Here is a 21,922-nt window from a genome sequence, read left to right on the forward strand (position 1 = left end):
CCAACTATGTTCAAAAGACGATAATACCTATCAATGGTTGTTAAAGCTTCCTGCAACCGGTTCAACTCATTGGAGTCATATAATGGTGAAACCAATTGATGACAGGCAGAAATCCATAAACGATAACCAGAAGAGCATAGTATACTACCAGCAACCATGTGAAACCTTGTGTCAAGGGTTCAAGGCCACTTTATAGCTTGCTACAAGAAGTCCAACATCAGTCTGCAGTCTGCTGCTGTATATGGAATTGCTCATGGACACTGTAAATCGGAGTCATTGGGTCAAAATGGTTGAAGAATTTCTCATACATGGCACCTGAAGTATTGAAATAAATGTACAAGAGCCATCCTAAGGTGCATTTATCTTCATCATGCTCCAATGAAACGGTGATAAAATGCGACTGTGAGTGTATTTCGACGATTCCAATTTGAAGGTTTGAAAATTTTGGGTTAATATTCATCTTCATGACTTCATCATTCTCACGTTTGTTCAGGATTCAAAAAGGCAACCACACAGAAAGAGGGGGGAAGAGAGTTGTTTTCACCGACGATAGGAAGGAGATGAGAATGGGGTGGGTAGGGAAGTCGTTGCGTGTGGGCCCTTAAATTTTATAGAAAACATAAAACATTAAAATAGAAGACAAAAATTCACTATCAGATAGACTTTTAAAAGGCAAACCAAACCAAACCAAACCAATGATATTTTATTTTATAAGACCAAAGTCCCAATCAGATAGGCTTATAAAAAGAAATTGATTTCGGACTGGAATAAAAAAAAAAACCTACCTAACATATAATTTCAATTATATGCATTTTATTCGACAAATAATCGAAATTATAAAAATAGCACCTTCCACTATTTCGGAGTTAGTGGATTGGTGGGACCATAACCCCATTTTACAAACATGAACCCAATCCACCAAATTTACAAGGAATTTTCAAAAGAACCAACCTTCCAGTTCTTCACAAGAGGAGGAAACAAAATGGAATACGCACATGTCCAGATGTTCATGGAAAAGCTGAAGCAGCTGATATACTCCGATGATATTCCAATGATCAACAACCCATCAATCTTACGTGAAAGGCCTCAATTCCAACTGCTTTATGAAGAGCTTGACTCCATGATGCAAACCCTTTTCAACCACGAAGACCAAGATCTATACAACTTTGAAAAAGTGAGAAAACTGAAGAAAAGATTCAAAGCTACAGCTGAAGAGGCAGAAGATATCGTCGATATTTTTCTATCTGCTGTCTACTGTAGATATAACGAGTATTTCACTATCTCTGATGTCTTTCAAACCTCTCTGAATCTTGAGGATGTTATAAGATCAATTAAGTCTATCAAAGTGGAATTCATGACTGCAAAAATCGATCATATGAAGATGGATTCGTCTCAAAGAACTGACAGACTGCCGATGAAGTTAGCTTCTGTTGCTGGAACTTCCAACACTAGAAATTTGGTAGGATCCAAGAAAGCAGTGGAAAAAATCGTCGTGGGGATTGATCGTGATGCTGAGATAATACGGGACAAACTTGTTGAAGATGGAAAGCATCTGGATGTGGTCTCTATTGTTGGTATGGGTGGACTCGGTAAGACTACACTTGCTAAGAAAGTGTTCACTGATCCTTATGTTGTTTATCATTTTCATGTCCGTGGATGGGTCACTGTTTCACAATCGTATGACAAGAGGGATCTATTGATTCAAGTTCTGTCATCCATAGATAAACAATTAGAGCTTGAAGAAGCAACAAACTCTCAACTTCATGAAAAGCTGCACAAACGCCTAAACCGTCAGAAATATTTGATTGTCATTGATGATATCTGGAGTAAAGAGGCATGGGATAATCTGAAATTATTTTTCCCTGATGATAACACTGGAAGTCGCATTATGCTTACTACTCGACTCACTGAAGTTGCTTTGCACGCAAAATCACACGGACTCATTCATCATTTACAACATTTGTCAGATGAAGAAAGTTGGAAGTTGTTGTGTGAGAAGGCGTTCCAAGAAGATGAATGTCCTGAATGGTTGATTGAACCTGGAAAGCAAATTGCAAAAAACTGTCATGGATTGCCGCTTTCTGTGGTTGTGATGGCAGGAGCTTTAGCAAAAGAAGCAAGGAGTCAAGATTTGTGGGTAAAGATTTCTTGCAGTGTGCATTCTTACATTGCTAGTGATGAGAAAGGATGTCTGGAAACAATAGCATTAAGTTACCACCATCTACCTCTTCACATGAGAGTCTGCTTTCTCTATCTGGGAGGGTTTCCAGAAGACTCTTGGATCGTTGCACGAACATTGATCCTGTTATGGATGGCTGAGGGGTTTATACATGAAGATGGATGTCGAAGCTTGGAGGAAATCGGGAAGGGTTACCTAATGGATCTGGTTGACAGAAATCTTCTTATTGTAGAAGAATTGTATATTACAGGTGATGTCCGATTTTGTAAAGTCCATGATCTTGTGAGGCAGCTATCTGTGGAAAAGGGAAAAGAAGAAAACTTCTTCCTCAAAATAGAACCACCATCTAGTGGTCTTTGTGATATCATAAGAAAACAAATCAAGAAATTGAGAAATCGGAAAAAGGCAATTACCACACATGAGCAACGCCATGTGGTCACAAATCAAGAAATCGACATTATGAGTTTGTGTCGTCAGTCCACCCCAAATATTAGATCGCTTTTGTGCAATCATAGGAAAACAACCTTTACTGACAATATCTCAAAGTTTTTCCGCTCGTTTGCACTTCTTAGGGTGTTAAATCTAGAAAGATGTGAATTGATAGATTTTTCCCCCAGTTTAGCATTACTAGTTCACTTAAGGTACCTTGAAATTTGGATTTCATTATTCCCATCATCAATATGCAATTTATGGAACCTCCAAACCCTCTTTGTTAGAACAAGTTCTAGTTCTATGCTTTTACCTAGTAGCATATCAAATTTGGTGAATCTGAGGCATTTAGGCTGTAATGCAGATCTTTTTCTTCCTTCTATTGGAAAACCTATGAAACTGGAATTTCTTTCGAATGTGGTGGTGGGAGTTGGGGTAGATAATTTTAAGAAATATTTTCCACGTATCAAGGATCTTGCATGTAGTATTTACTCTGATGACGAAAATGACTTTGAAGGACTCCACTACCTTCAAGGCTTGAAGTTGACTGGGTTGGGCTACAGCAGAAGGAGATTAGTTGAGCGAGAATTTGTCAGAGGTGAACCAAACATGGGAAAGAATTACATTAGGTTCTCTTCAACACTGAAAGAACTTGCACTTGTAAGGTGTGGTCTACCATGGAGCGATATGTCGATCATTCAATCGTTACCTAACCTTGAGTTTCTCATACTAGAAGACAATGCCTTTGAAGGAACCTTGTGGGAAACAGGTGAGGAGCAGTTTCAACGACTAAAAATATTGAGACTTGAAGAGTTAAATATCAAACAATGGGAAGCCTCAAGTATTAACTTTCCATGTCTCAAAGAATTAGAGGTGGTGAATTGCGTTGATCTTGAAGAGATACCCCTTGAATTAGGGGACATCTCAACACTTGAGTGTATTTACATTGTGAATTGTTGTCCTTCTCTTCTCGTATCCCTTCAAAAAATACGACAGGAGCAAGATGTTGTGGGAAACTATGAACTGGAGATCATAGTTGATGAAAGGAATATGCCCTCTTGTGTACCCAGGAATGACGATTAATGATTTTTACTGATGGAATTGCAACTGATAGTATCAATGTTTGCTACACAGTGCTTGTAGGTATTCTTTACCCAAAATTTGGTATGGTTCAAAAAAAAATTTCTTTTACCTGTTTGAATCTTTGTTTTAATCAAGTCTACTTAACTGGGTTAAGAGTGAAAGAATAAGGGAACCTGGCAGTATTTATCCTGTATGAGAGAAACGATTTACTCCAATTGAATAAATTATGCATCCTTCGGGAGCACATGTTTCAGTTAGCTTTGAGTTTATTAGTTATTACGGTTGATTGCATTCGTCCTTTCATTGTATTGAAATGACTTTTATTCTTGTGTTGATCAATTTGGAATCAAAGCAAGATAGTCTTCTTTTTTCCTAAATCATGAATGCAATTCTTGTTATGCAGAAATAAGACGTCACATATGAAACTTCATTTTCAACACCTCTATATTACTGAAATTCATGATGCATAGCTTTAGGCAGACAAAAACTCACGTACCAAAGTTTAGGTTTGTGCAATGACAAATACCCTCTTTTTACCCGGCAAGGGTGTTATTCGGATCCGTTTAATAGTATCTTGGTTTTATTTAGTTCGTTTTTTTTAATCTATAAACTGGTTGTAACCAAACTAATTAATTGGTTTAGATTATTTGGTTCGGTTAACCGATATATCATTTAAATAGAATTATTCTAAATTTTCTTACTACGGATAATAAGGGTCTGGAATAAACCTAACTACACATAAGTTGCAACGCTATTTTAGTATTCGACCTCTGCTTTACAACTTAAGGTTAGAGAATATCCAAGTACATTTCAACTGTTTTTACATCTTATAATATAAAAGTAAATTACAAGGTAAGTTTCATCTCTATAAAAAATTTAAAATATTAAAATATTAATCTAATTCACTACTACAAAAAAGAGCATTACCGACGGCCAAAACCGTCGGTAATCCGTCGCTAATAGGGTTTACCGACGGAGTTGCAGCAAAACAAAATCCGTCGTTGTATTCGTCGCTGATTGTTAGTAACGGATTTCTAACGGCGACAACAAAATTTTAGCGATGGATTTTGGTAGTATAAAAAAATTATAAATTCATGAAAAATTTAAAAATAATTAAATATTCAACAAAAAAAAAATCTAAAAACATACATTAAATTTATATTTTAAAACCAACAAATATAAATCCATTATTCATCTATTCATTTGCTTCTTTTACTTCTCCATGGAAAGACAAAAACAAAAACCATCTTAAAAAGTAACTCCGCCGCCTCCTTTCTAACAAAGATGTTCCTTGAAATGCCAATTGATGTCAATGTTTGTTTGTATCCACTCCGTACACCAAAACCACGCATATATCATATAAGTTATTTGTAATAATGAAAATGACTGAAACATTATAATAAGAATTATGAAACTACTTAATAATATAATAATACATGAGTTGGGGTTTCTTTTCCAAAACCAAATTTCTAAATCCTCCGCAGCTGGAACCACCATCCTCAACATTTGAAGAAAACTTGAAAGTAACGCTGAATTCAATGAATGTATTAGTACATTTTTTTATATAAAATAAATAAATAAATAAACCATTAATGTTTAAAATATGTAAATGAAATAATAATATAATATACACATACCTTCTATTGGTTGGTTTCACTAGTAGCAACTATTGGAAGCTCTGCAACATCTTCCCAAATACACGAAGCATTCCAGCTGTAACAACCTTTGGCCTGCACACTTTATAATAATAATAATAATAATAATAATAATAATAATAATAATAATAATAATGATGATGATGATGATGATGATGATGACAGCATTGTATAGCATATGAAAATAAATATAAAATGAAAAGTGTAAGCTTAGTCTATTGTCCTCGTAGCACAATGTATCCCAGGGAAGTCGGAATCATCCATTTTCTACCTATTGGTTGGAGAAAAAGAAAAGAAAAAAAAAATTTAGATGTTAAAAAGAAAAAATTAAAAATTAAGTAAATTTTTTTATGCTTGCTTACCCATAAGCCATTGATAGAATAAAATCACTTCCAGTAATGGAAATAATAAGACTGAAGCAATTCTGTTATAATCAATGAAACCAGCAGAAATAAAATAAATGATTATTAATTAATGAAGCAATTTTGTTATATCAACAACTTGTGAAAACAACACTTTGTTGTCATCAGAAACATCTTTCCCACGGAAAACAATCCACATCACGTCGGAATTGGTGATTCCGGTTCCCATTCCGATTCCACACTGACCTTTGAATTCTTCCTAATCAAACCCATAAGAGAATGAGGGACCTTCACGGGCTCACATGCCACCAATTTCTCAAGAACAAAATGAAGTTGAAAATTTAGCAAATTCAAATTCAAATTAACACCTTCATTCTTAGTTTAGGTTCGTAACACATCAACAATCTCATATTAAATCGAGTGAAAAAAGTTGGAAATTTTAGCAAATTCAAATTTCAATCAACACCTTCATTCTTAGTTTAGGTCTGTAGCATTTTATATGTACATATGCTTTTATTAGTGTTTATAACATTTTTAGTTTATATTGTAAATTGAATTATTTTTTAATACACTAACTATAAGTCATTTATACATCAATATAAGTTCCCATTTAATATATAAATTAAAGCTTTTTTTTGTTAAAAACTTCATATTATTAACACCATTATATCTGTACCAAAGGCAAGGTGTTTTAGCAAACAAGAGAAAAATTACAAATTAGGCCCCTATGGTATACTGTTTTTTCAGTTTTAAATAAAGTCATTTGTAAATAAGTTGTAGTCGTAATAGTAGCACATACAAATCTTTGATCATTTACCATTTTATTTACCAAGAACAAGGTAGGACATCAATACCGGTAATAATAATATCATTACAACAAAATCTTACAATGGAACAATATTCACCAACTATGGAACAATTTGAAGTTTGGTTAGTGATTGGTCCTTTTAAAGTTTCAACATTGGAACAAAACTGAAAACTATTTACTAAACAAACCATTATTGTTTGAACTTGACCGATTTGCCCGTGGTGTACTGTTGAGAAAGAAATTGGTTTACTTGATGTCCGGTTAAGAAGAAACACTACAAGAAATAGAGCCTTTAGCGGCGACACCAATAGCGGCGACAGAGAGCTTTAGCGGCGACAAATTAAAAAGTCGCCGCTAAAGGCCTGTGTCGCCGCTATTGGTGTCGCCGCTAAAGGCTGAATGACATCGATCCGCTCTTTGACGTTTTGGCAAACACGAACCGTCCGATCGTTTTTCTAATCCAACGGCTAGGGTGCTCGTGGAACGCATAGTCGCCGCTAAAGGCCTGTGTCGCCGCTAAAGGCTGGATGACACCGATCCGCTCTTTGACGTTTTGGCAAACACGAACCGTCCGATTGTTTTTCTAATCCAACGGCTAGGGTGCTCGTGGAACGCATAAATGAAATACCGGCGACTTTTGTCGCCGGTAATGATCCAAAATAGTCGCCGCTAAAGATAAAAAAATGACGCGGTAATAATTCCCTCCTGATAGTCGCCGCTATTGATAGGTGTCGCCGCTAAAGCTCAATTTGTCGCCGGTAAAGGTGTCGCCGCTAAAGGCCGACGCAGTTAACCCCAAAAACTCGATCTTTTTCCTTTTGCTCTTTCTGTTTCACTCCCTTCGCCTGTTTCTCTTCTCTCGTCTACATCTTGCTTCACCGATTATTGTGGGCTACCAGTGAGAATTATCAATTTTGGGTGGGTGAAATTGTCCACAAAGAAGATACCATCGGTGGAGAAAGATTTCCAGGTGAGGCCCAAGCTTTTCCGGCGACACCAAACCTTTTCCGGCGACACCAAGCTATTTTCAGGTCAATTTTCGTTCCCTTTTGTCTTGTAACATCGATTTTATGCTTATTGGAGTGGGTAATTGTAAAAAAAATTTCAATTTCAGTTTTGTTGATTGTGTTACTACGTTCCCGACCACCACCCGAGACTATCGCCACCACTGGACTGTTTTCATTGACTTCCACCACCACAGGTTTTATTTACTTCTATTTATTGTGAATTTTTAGTTTAATTGCAAAATATTTGTAGGTGTCTCAATGTATGTGTGTTTGATGTATATATATGTCAAAATATGTTAAACTTTGATGTATATATGTATATATGTGTAGGTGCTGTGTTTGATGTTTGATGTATATATGTCAAAATATGTGAAATTTTAGTTTAATTGTATATATGTCAATGTATATATGTGTAGTTTGTCTAAATAAAATTAAAAAATAAAATTAATAAATATGTGAAATTTTAGTTTAATTATATATATGTCATGTGTTATAAAGTCTACATTACATTTGTTTTATTATTATTATTATTATTATTATTATTATTATTATTATTATTATTGTGTTGTTCATTCTTGCATAATATTTCAAACTATCGATATGAAAATTTGAAAAGTAAAAGGCATTAAGGCAATAAATTCAAATCTAAAGTTTTGGTATAAGTAGGATGCTATAGTTGGAAAAAAAATAAAAAAAATAAATTATTGTTATAATTGAAAGAAAACAAAAAAAAATGTTATAAAATTGGTTAAAAACTTATATACAAATATTAGAAAGTTTTAGTTTAAATAGAAATGTTTATTCCTATGTAAATGTTTATTTCTATGTAATGTGAATTTTTGTAATAAAAATTGTATTTGTATATGATTTTTCAGGAAATGTTGTCAATTTGGCTTTTGTTCGTGTATACCATGGTTGTTGTTATGGGCCGTGGACATGGGGGTGATGGAGCTGAGGACCCACCTTTCCCGGGTGGTAGAGGTGTTGATCATCATGATTTACTAAAAGCTTTGGTAATTATGTTTTTGTCCCAATTGCAATAAATAACAATGTACTTTGGTTATTTGGCTTAGTTTAAAAATAGAAATGTAGTTTGGCGTCATAAAATGTAAGTTGATTTGGTCATTTTGGTTTTTGGTGAGTATTTGCTAAAATCGTTGGTATTTGAGTTTTTGTCCCATATGATAGAAATAACAATGTACTTTGTTTTTTTTGTCTTAGTTTAATCAAGGAGGACATGATGGGAACGAAGATGATGATATGTAGGGAGGAGCTTTATTTGTATGTTATACTTGTCAAACATTGCTATTTGTTAGAATTGTAAAACTTACTTTGCTACTTGTTAGAATTATCAAACTTTTGGTTGTTTTATTTTGGTATTAAATTAATTATAACAGTATTTGGTATTTAATTTGATGTTGTTCTGTAGTTTTTGGTATATAATTAATTATAACAGTATTTGGAATAAATTATACCCAAAATTGCAAATATATAAAAAAAATTGAAAAACATTATTATCGGCGACACTATTACCGGCGACAAGAGTATTACCGGCGACATTGTCTTTAGCGGCGACATGAAGTATTAGCGGCGACAATTGTCTTTAGCGGCGACATGAAGTATTAGCGGCGACAATTGTCTTTAGCGGCGACAATCTGATCAATAGCGACGAAGCAGTAGCGGCGACTCTTTACCGGCGACGTGTCGCCGCAATTAGCTTTAGCGGCGACTTCTCAATCCTTTACCGGTGACTTTTGTCGCCGCTAATTGCTTATTTCCTTGTAGTGAAAATGAATGAAAGTTCCAATTCTGGTCCTTAGAGTAGAGGTTCCAATTCCAGTTCCTGGTGGAGTTGGAGTTGAAGTGCTGCAATGTTAAAAACCAAAGCATTATTCTCCTATTCATACACATAATCAAGATAGGTTTTTGCATTGGAGTAGATTTGTAAAGATAGGTTTTTGATTAGTGGAAAATGATTTGGCATAAATCAAAAGTCATTGAATAGGTTAGGTTAGGCATTTTGCATGTTCTCAATTTGGTTTTCCAAACCACCTGAAAGCCTAAATGTACCAGATTCAATCTACATAAAAGCACATCTTTCCTACACCAGATTTACTATAAAAAAAAAAAAAAAAAAAAAAAAAAAAAAAAGACCATTTAAATTACAAACTTCGAAAACATGAAAATACCCTCATGACTTGGTAGACTGATGGCAAACTTTCTGCAAGCAGTGAGCTTTTGATATTTGTTAAATCATGGAACTTTCTTCAAGCAAATAAAGTATGATCTTCAACAGCTTTCAACAAAGATTCCTGATACTGATACACACATCTAAAGTTTTTCTGTCTGCCTAAAAAATCAAATAGATCAAGGAATATTAGCAATCAGAACAAGGGTAAATTGGTAAATTAATATGGTAAGTCGGTGTTGTTTTAAGAGATGAATTGAAGGGAGCATACAAGAAGCTTCTCATGTGCTGATTTTGCTACAGATTTTTCATATTCCTCTTCATTTACTTCATCAACATCAACCTGTAAGTGGAAGAATTGCCTTAGACTAAAAGTTACATGAATAAAACAAGCATATCAAATCATGAATTCATGATAAAATAGAGAGTACACTGTGAGAAAGTGATAATTGTTCACTTTATTTGTTATTAATCAATAACGTGTATTTATACAAAATACAACAAGAATATAGGAGATATACATGGAATATTGTAAGCTAACTAAAGTAAACAAATAATCTAATTATGTATGAGATTTATCTCCAATACCCCCCCTCAAGCGCACAGGTGGTGGGCGAACTCAAAGCTGATCACGGAACTTTTCAAACAACGGTCTTGGTAAAGGTTTGGTAAAGATGTCAGCCACTTGAAGTTTGGTAGGAACAAATTGTGTATGCAATTTGCAAGATAAAACAAGTTCCCTAATAAAATGATGATCAATGTCTATATGTTTTGCCCGCTTATGTGCAACAGGATTTTGACTCAAGAAAATAGCACTTAAGTTGTCACAAAGCAAGGTAGGGCGAGATGATGGCAAGGCATTCAGATCACGTAACAGATGTGTAATCCAAACCAATTCTGCTGCAGTATTTGCCATGGCACGATACTCAGATTCACAACTTGAACTGGAAACAGTAGGTTGTTTCTTGGCACTCCAAGAAACAAGATTACCACCACAGAAGATGGAATAGCCATAAGTGGAGCGTCGGGTTGTAATACAACGAGCCCAATCGGCATTCGAATAACCAATGAGCATTGACTTTGTAGGAACTGAAAAATGAAGACCATGAGTTATAGTGCCTTTGACATAGCGTAAAATCCTTTTAACAAGGGTAAAATGGTCAACAGTAGGAGCATGAAGGAACTGACTTGCTTGATTAACAGCATAAGAAAGATCAGGCCTTGTAATTGTCAAATATTGTAATGCTCCAACAAAGGATCGATATAAGGTAGTGTCATGAAAAGGTGTGCCAGTAGTAGTAAAGACATCATTAGTGGCAAGAGGAGTACCAACAGGTTTGGAATCAAGAAGGCCTGCACGACTTAAGATGTCATGAGCATATTTACTTTGATTGAGAAACAAACCATTCGAAGTATAGGTAACCTCAAGGCCAAGAAAATAACTCAATTTTCCTAGATCCTTAATAGCAAATTCAGTTTTCAAACGACTAATAAAGCGTGCAATGGATGGGGAATGATTTCCAGTTAGAGTGATATCATCAACATAAACAAGGAGGTAGAGTAAGCATGGCCCTTGATGGAAAATAAAAAGTGATGTATCAGCTTGACTACATTTGAAGCCTTGAGCAACTAGGAAAGAACTAAGGCGTTGAAACCAAGCCCGTGGAGCTTGACGAAGGCCATATAACGCCTTGTTGAGACGACACACATGATTTGGATGCTTAGAATCAACATACCCCGGAGGTTGCTCCATATATACTGTTTCACGTAAATTACCATTTAAAAAGGCATTTTTAACATCAAGTTGATGAAGATTCCATCGATTTGTGACAGCCAAGGACAAAACAATTCGAATAGTTGTGGCCTTAACAACTGGACTAAAAGTGTGGGAAAAATCAAACCCCGGAATTTGGGTGAACCCTTGTGCTACTAGACGAGCTTTATGCCGATCAACAGAGCCATCAACATGATATTTAGTGCGAAAGACCCACTTAGATCCAACAATATTGACATTTGATGGCCGTGGTACGAGAGTCCAGGTATGATTATCCCATAGAGCTCGAATTTCTTCATTCATGGCACGACACCAATGATCATGTTTGGATGCTGATTTAAAATCCTTAGGTTCTTTAGCAGCAAATAAGGCAGCATGTAAACATGTCGGAGCAATTGCGAGAAGATCAAAAATATGGCGGGGTTTAATAGTGCCAGCTTTCCCGCGAGTGATCATCGAATGCCCAGGTGGTGAATGAGGAGCTGGTGGTGATGCCTGCGGTGGAGGCGGAGGCGTAGGAGCAGGAGATGGCTGTGGTGAGGGCGGTGGCAGGGGTGCAGCAGCAGCAGTGATAGGATCATCAAGCAGGCACGGAATACATGGGGCTGTAGAAGAACTCGATGCTGATGATGGCGAGGATACGGGTGCTTCTGGTGTATCGAGTACAGTAGCAGGTATGTCATCCGAATAAGAACTTAAAAATAAAGTGAGCTCGTCTGTAGATGATGGACCACCAGCGAATGGGAAGAAGGTTTCGTCAAACTTGGCATGCCGAGTAATAAAAGTTTTTGTAGTAATGGGATCAAAACACTTGTATCCTTTGTACTGTGTGCAATAGCCGAGAAAGATGCATGCAATGCTCCGTGGTGCTAATTTATGTTCCACATAGGGTCGTAAGTAAGGAAAAACCCGACAACCAAAGGCCTTAAAGTTGTTGTAGCCAGGGACGACTTTGTAGAGAATCTCGAAAGGGGATTTATTTAGTAGTAACTTGGTTGGCAAACGATTTATGACATAGGTTGCAGAGGTGAAAGCTTCTAACCAACGATCTGCAGGGGCATTAGCACCAAATAACATGGCGAGTCCGGTTTCAGTGAGATGGCGATGCTTGCGTTCGACACGACCATTTTGTTGAGGAATGTAAGGACATGACATTTGATGGTGAGTGCCATTGTCAGCAAATAATTTAGCAACCCGATGATTAAGAAATTCTGTACCACCGTCACTTTGAAAGGTTTTCATCTTGCAAGAGAATTGGGTTTGAACAAATGTTAAGAATGTGACTAAAACCTCATAAAAGTCAGATTTCTTTTTAAGCGGATAAAACCAAGAAAACCGAGAGTAATCATCAACAAACAAGGCATAATATCTGTAACCATCAACAGAAGCAACCAGAGCGGGTCCCCATAAATCACAGTGAACTAAATCAAGAACATGTAAAGAGCGTTTCTCATTCAACTTAAAGGGTAAACGATGTTGCTTGGAAAGTGCACAAGAAGAACAAATACTAGAACTTGGTAAAGTAGAAGTAACACTTAAATATCCATGGTTTTTAAGAAGAAAAACAATATCATAAGCAACATGGCCAAGTCTTTTATGCCATAAATCAAAATACACTTTATTAGAAGAGACTACGGATGCCACCAGAGCTTGAGATGCGGAATGAAGCACATATAGACCATCCTTATGCTTGCCGGTTGCCAAGATCTTTTTTGTGACTTTGTCCTGAATAGCAAAGGAGGACCAAGACAATAGAAAATCAACCGGGTAATCATTAGTTAATTTGCTGACAGATAAAAGTTGCTTTTTCATATGGGGAACGACAAGAACATCGCGCAATTTTAAGTGTGGAGCAATTGATAAAGTACCAGTATGAGAGATGGGAAGCATATTACCATTTCCAAAAACAACCTTGTCTTTGCCATGATAAGGAGCAGATGAGTCAAGATTAGCCGAAGAAGGAGCCATGTGGGCAGTCGCACCTGAATCTACGTACCAATCCGCAGAAGATTCATTGATGTTGCAATCCGCATGAAAGGCTTGAGCGAGGTTGGCGGCAGAATGAGATGACCGGTGAGCATAGGTGCTAAGATCTGGACAGGCACTCGCATAATGACCATCCGTGCGACATAGCTGGCAGTGAGGAGGTCGTCGACCAGACCGACCTCTACCTCGATTTGAAGAGTTGCCACGGTTGTTTGATTGACCTGATCGGCCCCTTCCACGAGAGGTATTTGTAGTAAAAGCAGCAGGGGGAGGTGTCGATTCATGCAAGGAGGAGAGAAAGAGCTCGTGGCCTTCAGCATGAGCGACCAAATCACGAAATAGAGGACGCGTAGGGAGAGCACGATGGGCAGTGGAAAAGGTCTCGAAGGTCGGTCCCAAACCACACAGGAACTAGTGACTTTTATCATCGTTAGAAACGGGTTTTCCAATGGCCTGTAACTGATCACAAATACTCTTAAATTGCTTAGCATAATTAGAGACAGAGAGATTACCCTTCTTAAGTTGACGTAAAGAATCTTTAAGATTCTGGGATCGTTCCTGGGAATCATGGCTATAGGCAGATTCCAAAGTAGTCCACACTTCACGGGGGGTGGAAAGACCAAGAACTTCTGCCATGGATTCTTCAGAGAGGGACGATTGAAGGATCAAAAGAACCTTTTGATCGAGTTCCACCCAAGCATCATGGGCTGGGTTGGGAGTTGCTTTTCCGTCAACGATGGTGGTGGATGGCGGGATGGTAGAGGAACCATCGACATGACTCATCCATTTTTGATGAAGAAGAAGAGGTGTAATCTGATTCTTCCAGAGGAGGTAATTAGAAGAATTTAGCTTGATGGTCAGCATGTGAATGAGGGTATTAAGAGAGAAGGTATTTTCCGAGGAGCCCATCGTCGATTTCAGAGAGGAACAAGAAGAGAGGAGGGGCGATTAGGGTTAGGAACGTGAGATGGCTGATACCATGTGAGAAAGTGATAATTGTTCACTTTATTTGTTATTAATCAATAACGTGTATTTATACAAAATACAACAAGAATATAGGAGATATACATGGAATATTGTAAGCTAACTAAAGTAAACAAATAATCTAATTATGTATGAGATTTATCTCCAATATACACCACCCATGACTTGTCACTGTATGAACTCAATCTGATCCTCAAACACGTAACTACATAAAAAACAACACATTAGATTGTGGAAAACTTCAAGTAATTAAAAAGAAATTAATTACATACTTATAATTGTCAGCTTGCTTTTGGTTCTTTGATTCATACTTTAGTGTTTCTTTTCCTGCAAAGCAATAAGACATGGTTTGTTAAGAAACAAGATAGTAATTAGTAATATGATGATCCTTCTTCTTCAGCAAACAGATTCATCTTATCTCCATCTTTTGAATCTCTGAAACCGCATGAAACAAAATCATTTCAGTAAATCCCTCAAGCATCTCTACATCATGTTGGTAATACTCTGCTACATTATCTTCTGGACCTGAAAATTTAAAACAAGTAAAGAAAAACATCATTGCATAGCTGCTTTATGTAAGTTATGATAACCAACTATAAAGAAACATGCTTCATGTCATGAGAACTAATTGAGATCACAGATCAAAAGGCAACTCCATTAGTAATACTATTACTCTCAAGCAATATGCATAAAAGTCATAAACAAATTGAAAAACATAGCTCCATTAGCAGTGATTTTACATTAAAACAGGAAAACATGTGGCATGTGTTCATCAAAACTCAAGGAAATTACACCTTACAGACTCAAATTATCTCAACATCTAGTTAAAAAGCGAAAAAATAAGACTAGTTTGTCGGTTACACAAGTTTAAAATTAGTTGTTAAATCAATTGACCAAGAATAAACCTGACTAAAGAAATCAGTAGCATAAAAAACAAACAAAACAGATCAATAAAACTATAAACTAACAACCAAAAGAGATTTTCAATATCACGGAGAGAATTTTTCCAGTATCAGCAACTTCAAATCAAATTATTCAAATAAAGAAATCAAAATCAACACGTAACGGGAAAAGCAAAACAGAAAAACTTTACTAAAACCCCAAGGCAATCATGGAAACCTCGAGGAGGCTTCTCTTTATGTTCAGATGAGAACTGAAACCCGTCGAAGTTCAACCACCAAAAAGTAGAACCAATTGCAATTTTATGGCTCAATCTTAGGTTCATTTGTGCTTCATGATATGTTCTTGATTTTGCTCAATCTTTGTGACTTGATGATTAATTATCTGGAGTATCTTCTACTAGGAAAAGGGCTTTGAAACCCCTGGTGTTGAAATTACCACTGATTACTACTCAGTACACATGTAAATGCTAAAATCTTTCAGAACTTCATATATTTCTAAACAATCTTTGCTTGTCATAAGGTCCCCTTGGTCAAGGTATTGCCAATGCTATTTGCCAAAAAGCATCTAGCTGCCCGATACAATAAACCCAATGCCAAGATCATCAACCACTACATGTAAGATTTCAAATCTCTTTTCAGTTATCATAAAAATTCAATCTTTTTTACAAAATATTTCTTTTTTTATTCAGATATTATATTCTTGGAGATGGTTGCCAAATGGAAGGGATTGCAAATGAAGCATGTTCACAAGTTGATTGCCTTTTATGACGATAACCACATCTTGATTATTAACTGAAGCTTGATTGGGTTTGATTTGGAAGTTTGATCCTTGTTTGTGAATTTTCTGTAGAAAGAGTAGATATTAACCTTGATTTGATTGCAATAACTTTGTATTCTCTTCCTTTTGAAGAAAAATGCTTATATATCATTAGGTTTTAGAACCTGTCACCTTTACAACTTGTTGGATAGAAAGGTAAAATAGTCACTTTAATTTTTCAGCACAACAATTTAGAGGTCTAATCAAACAATATATTTTCATTCGTTATTCGTTCATAGCCTCTAAATCATCCGGCCTATCATTCAGAGGTTGTCAAACAACCCCTTAGTTTATACTCTTTTAACATAAAAATTATGTTTTTTTGTTATTTATATGTTTCTAGTAGTATCCAATATTAATATCAACTGTGAAGATATATTAAAAATTGTTATAAGTCAGTAGTAGATTCTATTTATATTCTAAATTTATAAGTTTATGTAACATAATAAAGGTATAAACTATTATTGGAAATGGAATGAAGAAAAAAATAAAGATTTAAAAATTAGGTCATGAAAAGTTTTTAAATGAAAATTAGTATGTAGTGTCTGGATTGGTGGGCCCATATTCCCAGCAAATATGAGCCAACCAATTTTTTACAAAGAAAATTCAAAGGGTCCGAATAATCCACAAAACTTGCAAAACTCCTCTTACCTGTTTAGCTTAATTCAAAACTTCAATACAGAATACAACTGTTCTTAAAGAGAGGAAGAAACAAGATGTCATACGCACATGTCCAGATGTTCATGGAAAAGTTGAAGCAGCTGATGTACTGCAATGATATTCCAGTTATCAACAACCCATCAATCATATGTGAAAGGCCTCAATTCCAACTTCTTTATGAAGAGCTTGACTCCATGATCCAAACCCTTTTCAACAACGAAGACCAAGATGTACACGGCTTTGAAAACGTCAGAAAACTGAAGAAAAGATTCAAAGCTGCAGTTGAAGAGGCAGAAGATATAGTTGATATTTTTGTATCTGCTGTCCACTGTAGAAATAACGGATATTTCCCTAGATCTGATGTCTTTCAGCCCTCTCTCCACCTTGAGGTTGTTATGAGATCAATCAATTCTATCAAGATGGAATCCATGAATATCAGCATCGATAACATGAAGATGGACTCTTCTCTGAAAACTGACACACTGAAAATGCAATCTGCTGGAACTTCCCGCAGTAGAAGTTCACTCGGATCGAAGAAAGTAGCGGAAGAAATGGTTGTGGGGATTGATCGTGATGTTGAGATAATACGGGACAAACTTGTTGAAGATGGAAAGAAGTTGGATGTGGTATCTATTGTTGGTATGGGTGGAATAGGTAAGACTACCCTTGCTAACAAAGTCTTCACTGATCCTTTTGTTGTTTATCATTTTCATGTCCGTGGATGGGTCACTGTTTCACAGACATATGACAAGCGGGATCTGTTGATTCAAGTTCTGTCATCCATAGATGATCAATTACAGCTTAAGAAAGCATCGTACTCTCAACTTCATGAAATGCTGCACAGGAGCCTATACTGTCAGAGATATTTGATTGTCATTGATGATATCTGGAGTAAAGAGGCATGGGATAAATTGAAGTTGTTTTTCCCTGATCATAACACTGGAAGTCGAATTCTGCTAACTACTCGCCTCACTGAAGTTGCTGCACATGCAAAATCACATGGACTCATTCATCATTTACAACATTTGACAGAAGAAGAAAGTTGGAAGTTGCTGTGTGAGAAGGTGTTCCAAGGAGATGAATGTCCCAAATGGTTGATTGATCCTGGAATGCAAATTGCAAGAAACTGTCACGGATTGCCTCTTTCTGTGGTTGTGATGGCAGGAGTTTTAGCAAAAGAACCAAGGAGTAAAAATTTGTGGGTAAAAATTTCTTGCAGTGTCCACTTGTACATTGCTGGTGACGAGAAAGGATGTCTGGAAACAATAGCATTAAGTTACGACCATCTGCCTCTTCACTTGAGAGACTGCTTTCTCTATCTGGGAGGTTTTCCAGAAGACTACAGGTTCTATTCACCAGAGTTGCTTTGGTTATGGATGGCTGAGGGATTTATACAAGAAGATGGTAGTCGAAGATTGAAGGAAATTGCAAACGGTTACCTGATGGATCTAGTTGACAGAAATCTTCTAATTGTAGAAGGAAGGTATGCTACGGGTGATGTCAGTGATTGTAAAGTCCATGATCTTGTGAGGCAGGTATGTGTGAAAAAAGGAAAAGAGGAAAGATTCTTCCTGAAAATAGACTCCCCACCATCTAAACATCATCTCTGTGAGGTAATTACCACACATAGGCAACACCGTGTGTTTACAAATCAAGATATCGACATTATGAGTTTGTCTTATCCGCCCGCCCCAAGTATTCGATCGCTTGTGTGCTATCAAAGGGAAACAACCTTAACCGACAATATCTCAAAGTTTTTCCATTCCTTTGCACTTCTTAGGGTGTTAAATCTAGAAAAATGTGAATTGAATGATTTTTTACCCGGTTTAGCATTACTAGTTCACTTAAGGCACCTTGACATTTGGCTGTCATCATTCCCACCATCAATATGCAATTTATGGAACCTTCAAACCCTCATTGTTACAACGAGTTCTAGTTCTATGGTTTTACCTAGTAACATATCAGATTTGGTGAATCTGAGGCATTTAGTCTGTAAGGCAGATCTTCATCTTCCTTCTATTGAAAAACCGATGAAATTGGAAGCTATTTCGAATGTGGAGTTGGGAGATGGGGTAGATAATTTTCAGAAATGTTTTCCCAGGATCAGGGATCTTTCAACTACTCTTTACTCTGACGAGGAAAATGACTTTGAAGTACTCCACCTTCAACTATTGATTTTAATTGGGTCCGGTTACAGCAGAAGGAGATCAGTTGAGCGAGAATTTGTCTTGGGAAAGAATCACATTATTAGGTTCCCTACAACACTGAAACAACTTGAAGTTATAAGGTGTGGTCTACCGTGGAGCGACATGTCGATCATTCAATCGTTACCTAATCTTGAGGCTCTTATAATAAAAGACAATGGCTTTGAGGGAACCCTGTGGGAAACAGGCGAGGAGCAGTTTCAACGACTGAAATTCTTGAGACTTGAAGAGTTAATGGGAAGCCTCAAGTATCAACTTCCCATGTCTTGAACAATTAGAGGTGGTGAATTGCGTTGATCTTGAAGAGATATCCCTTGAATTAGGGGAAATCTCAACGCTTAATTATATTGACGTTTTAAATTGTGGTGCTTCTCTTCTGGAATCCCTTCAAAAAATACGACAGGAGCAAGATGATGCGGGAAACTATGAACTAAAGATCTTTGTTGATGGAAGGGATATGCCCTCCTGTGAACCCAATCATGACGATTAATACATTTTAGTCGGAGTCACAACTGACACCATGAATGTCTAGTACATAACTTGTTGGTCTGTTTGCTACCTAGTACAGTGTATGTTGGTATTCTTTACCCAAAATATGGTATTGTTCAATTTGAGTTTGTCTCTTATCTGGTTGAATCTTTGTTTTTAGTCAAGTCTTTCTTAGTTGAGTTAGCAGTGAAAGAATAAGGCAACTTGGCATTATTTGTCTTGTATGAGAGAAAAAATCTACTCCAACACTCTGAATTAAACATCCCTTGGGAGCAAATGTTTCAGTTAGTTGTGAGTTTATTAATGTTGACTGCGTTCTTCCTTCCATCATATGGACCATGGATGACTTTTGCTCTTGTGTTGAGAAACTTGGTCTCAAAGCAAGATAGTTTTTTTTTTTTCTTCTAAATATTGAATGCAACTCTTTGATATGCAGAAACAAGATGCCACATAATGGAAATTCATTTCAACACTTTTTAAATGAGTTAAATTCTTGATTCAAAACATAAAGTAGACAACTATATAAACCGGGTAAAAAATCATTCGATAGTATTTTGGTTTATATATTTTGGTTTGTGCAGTGCCAAATTGCCTCTTTTTACCCGGCACGGGTGTTTTTGGATCCGTTTTGATAGTGTTTCGGTTTATTCGATTTTTTAAATATATATAAACCAAAATACACATAAGTTGGTTTAATTAGTTTCAATTATACGGTTCAGTTAGCCGATTAAACCTAAACCATTTATAATAGGGTTGTGGAATAAACCAAAATACAGAAAAATTGCAACCCTAGTTTAACATTAAAAACACATGCACTCTAGAAAATTTGTGATGTAAAATTTGACTTCAGTTTTTACATTTTACTAAATGTTTTAACATTTAAGAAATTGCAAAGTAACCCAAAAACTGAATAGCCCAACCAAATATAAATATTAATCTAATTGCTTATTCGGTGCATGTGAAATACTAAAAAATTAACTAAAACCGAAATGAAATCACCCAAAAACTGAATAGCCCCAACCAAGTAACCCAAGCCTTATTTAGGTTAGGTGAGTTATTGGGTTTTGTATTATTATGACACCCCTATAAAACATGAGAATTAGTATTCATTTCTTCTAAATCAAAACTGACCCTTTGAATTTTTAGTATATGCATTATTTAAGCATGCTAAAATACAGCTTAGAGCACTGGCAACATTTATTAAGAGGTTCAACCCTCTTAAAATCAACATCTTTCCACAATCTACATAAAATAAAACCATATTACACATTACCCAAGTAGTCCCCAAAGTTTCAACTATTTGGTGTTAAAGAATTACATATATCAACTTACACAACACAAGACACAATAAAAGTGAGCAAATTCATTAAAAACTATATAATCTCGGCGTTCACCATTGAAAAGTCAAACTTTCTTCCCATTTTCCATTCGATTCATCACTAAAAATCTGGTGCATAAAGTTATAGAATGGAGCATTCTTTTTGATCTCTTCGCTTCTTTTTCTTCTTTTGCTTTGGTGGCTGAAGAACCCCTTTAATGGTCGCATCAAAAGCTACCTTCACATTCTACAATAACCATGTATGTGTGCAAAAAGACTTAAATACCCTTGCATTGCATCCACATCATTGAAAATATTTTCATTGGTGTCTCATAAAAAATGTAACTTCTTTCATCTTTAGATGTCCCATAAAAAAATTGCAACTTTAATTTTGGTATTTACCTCACAAATATTATAACAACTTTTATATTCCAAACTCTAGAGGTAAATTACAAAATTACACTACTATTTTTAAGGATATTTAGACCTTTGACTGATAGTCAAACATTGGAATTTCATGGGACAAATATAATGTAACATCCAAAATTTCAAGCAAATTTAAACTTTTAAAAACATGTCATGTTCATCAAAACATTACAAATTTAGTTTTCAAAACATTGACTATCAGAGTATTTTCCCAGAAACATAACATAGTAGGAGGATCTCTACGATCACGTCTTGGCCTTGCCGCGATCCCCTGAGGTACCTGAAACCATAAACTGAAACTGTAAGCCCGAAAGCTTAGTGAGTCACCCCAAAATACCGATACACGCACAGTCCACATAGCAATATCAACTTTAGCATATCATATAAATCAAAACGGAACAACATGTACTGGGTTCACAACTTTACAAGCTGGATTACCCATGGGCCCTCAGTACGAGTCTGGAATGTCTATCGGGCCCTCAGCTTGTATCTGGAATGCCATCGAGCCCTCAGTACGAGTCTGGAATGCCTACCGGGCCCTCAGCTCGTATCTGGAAAGCTCCTGAGTCCTCAGTATGAGTCTGGAATGCCTACCGGGCCCTCAGCTCATATCTGGAATACTCTCGGGTTTGTTGGCTACCGCACGGAGCA

At 36.3% G+C, this 21,922-nt stretch overlaps 1 protein-coding gene and 1 pseudogene across 1 annotated transcript; both read left to right on the forward strand.

The window, feature by feature from the left end:
* Positions 1 to 897: 897 nt before the first annotated feature.
* On the forward strand, positions 898 to 3,948 carry LOC111919294 (putative late blight resistance protein homolog R1A-10). The gene has a single exon (XM_023914900.3). The coding sequence runs from the start codon at positions 905 to 907 to the stop codon at positions 3,689 to 3,691; it is 2,787 nt and encodes a 928-aa protein (XP_023770668.1). The 5' UTR covers positions 898 to 904; the 3' UTR covers positions 3,692 to 3,948.
* Positions 3,949 to 16,786: 12,838 nt separating this feature from the next.
* On the forward strand, positions 16,787 to 19,804 carry LOC111919293 (putative late blight resistance protein homolog R1B-17; annotated as a pseudogene).
* Positions 19,805 to 21,922: the final 2,118 nt, after the last annotated feature.

The sequence above is a fragment of the Lactuca sativa genome, chromosome 8 (genome assembly GCF_002870075.4).
Source record: "Lactuca sativa cultivar Salinas chromosome 8, Lsat_Salinas_v11, whole genome shotgun sequence".
Lineage (NCBI taxonomy): Eukaryota > Viridiplantae > Streptophyta > Magnoliopsida > Asterales > Asteraceae > Lactuca > Lactuca sativa.

Coding starts and splice junctions, on each gene's coding strand:
- LOC111919294 (XM_023914900.3), top strand. CDS start 905: ATGAACCCAATCCACCAAATTTACAAGGAATTTTCAAAAGAACCAACC.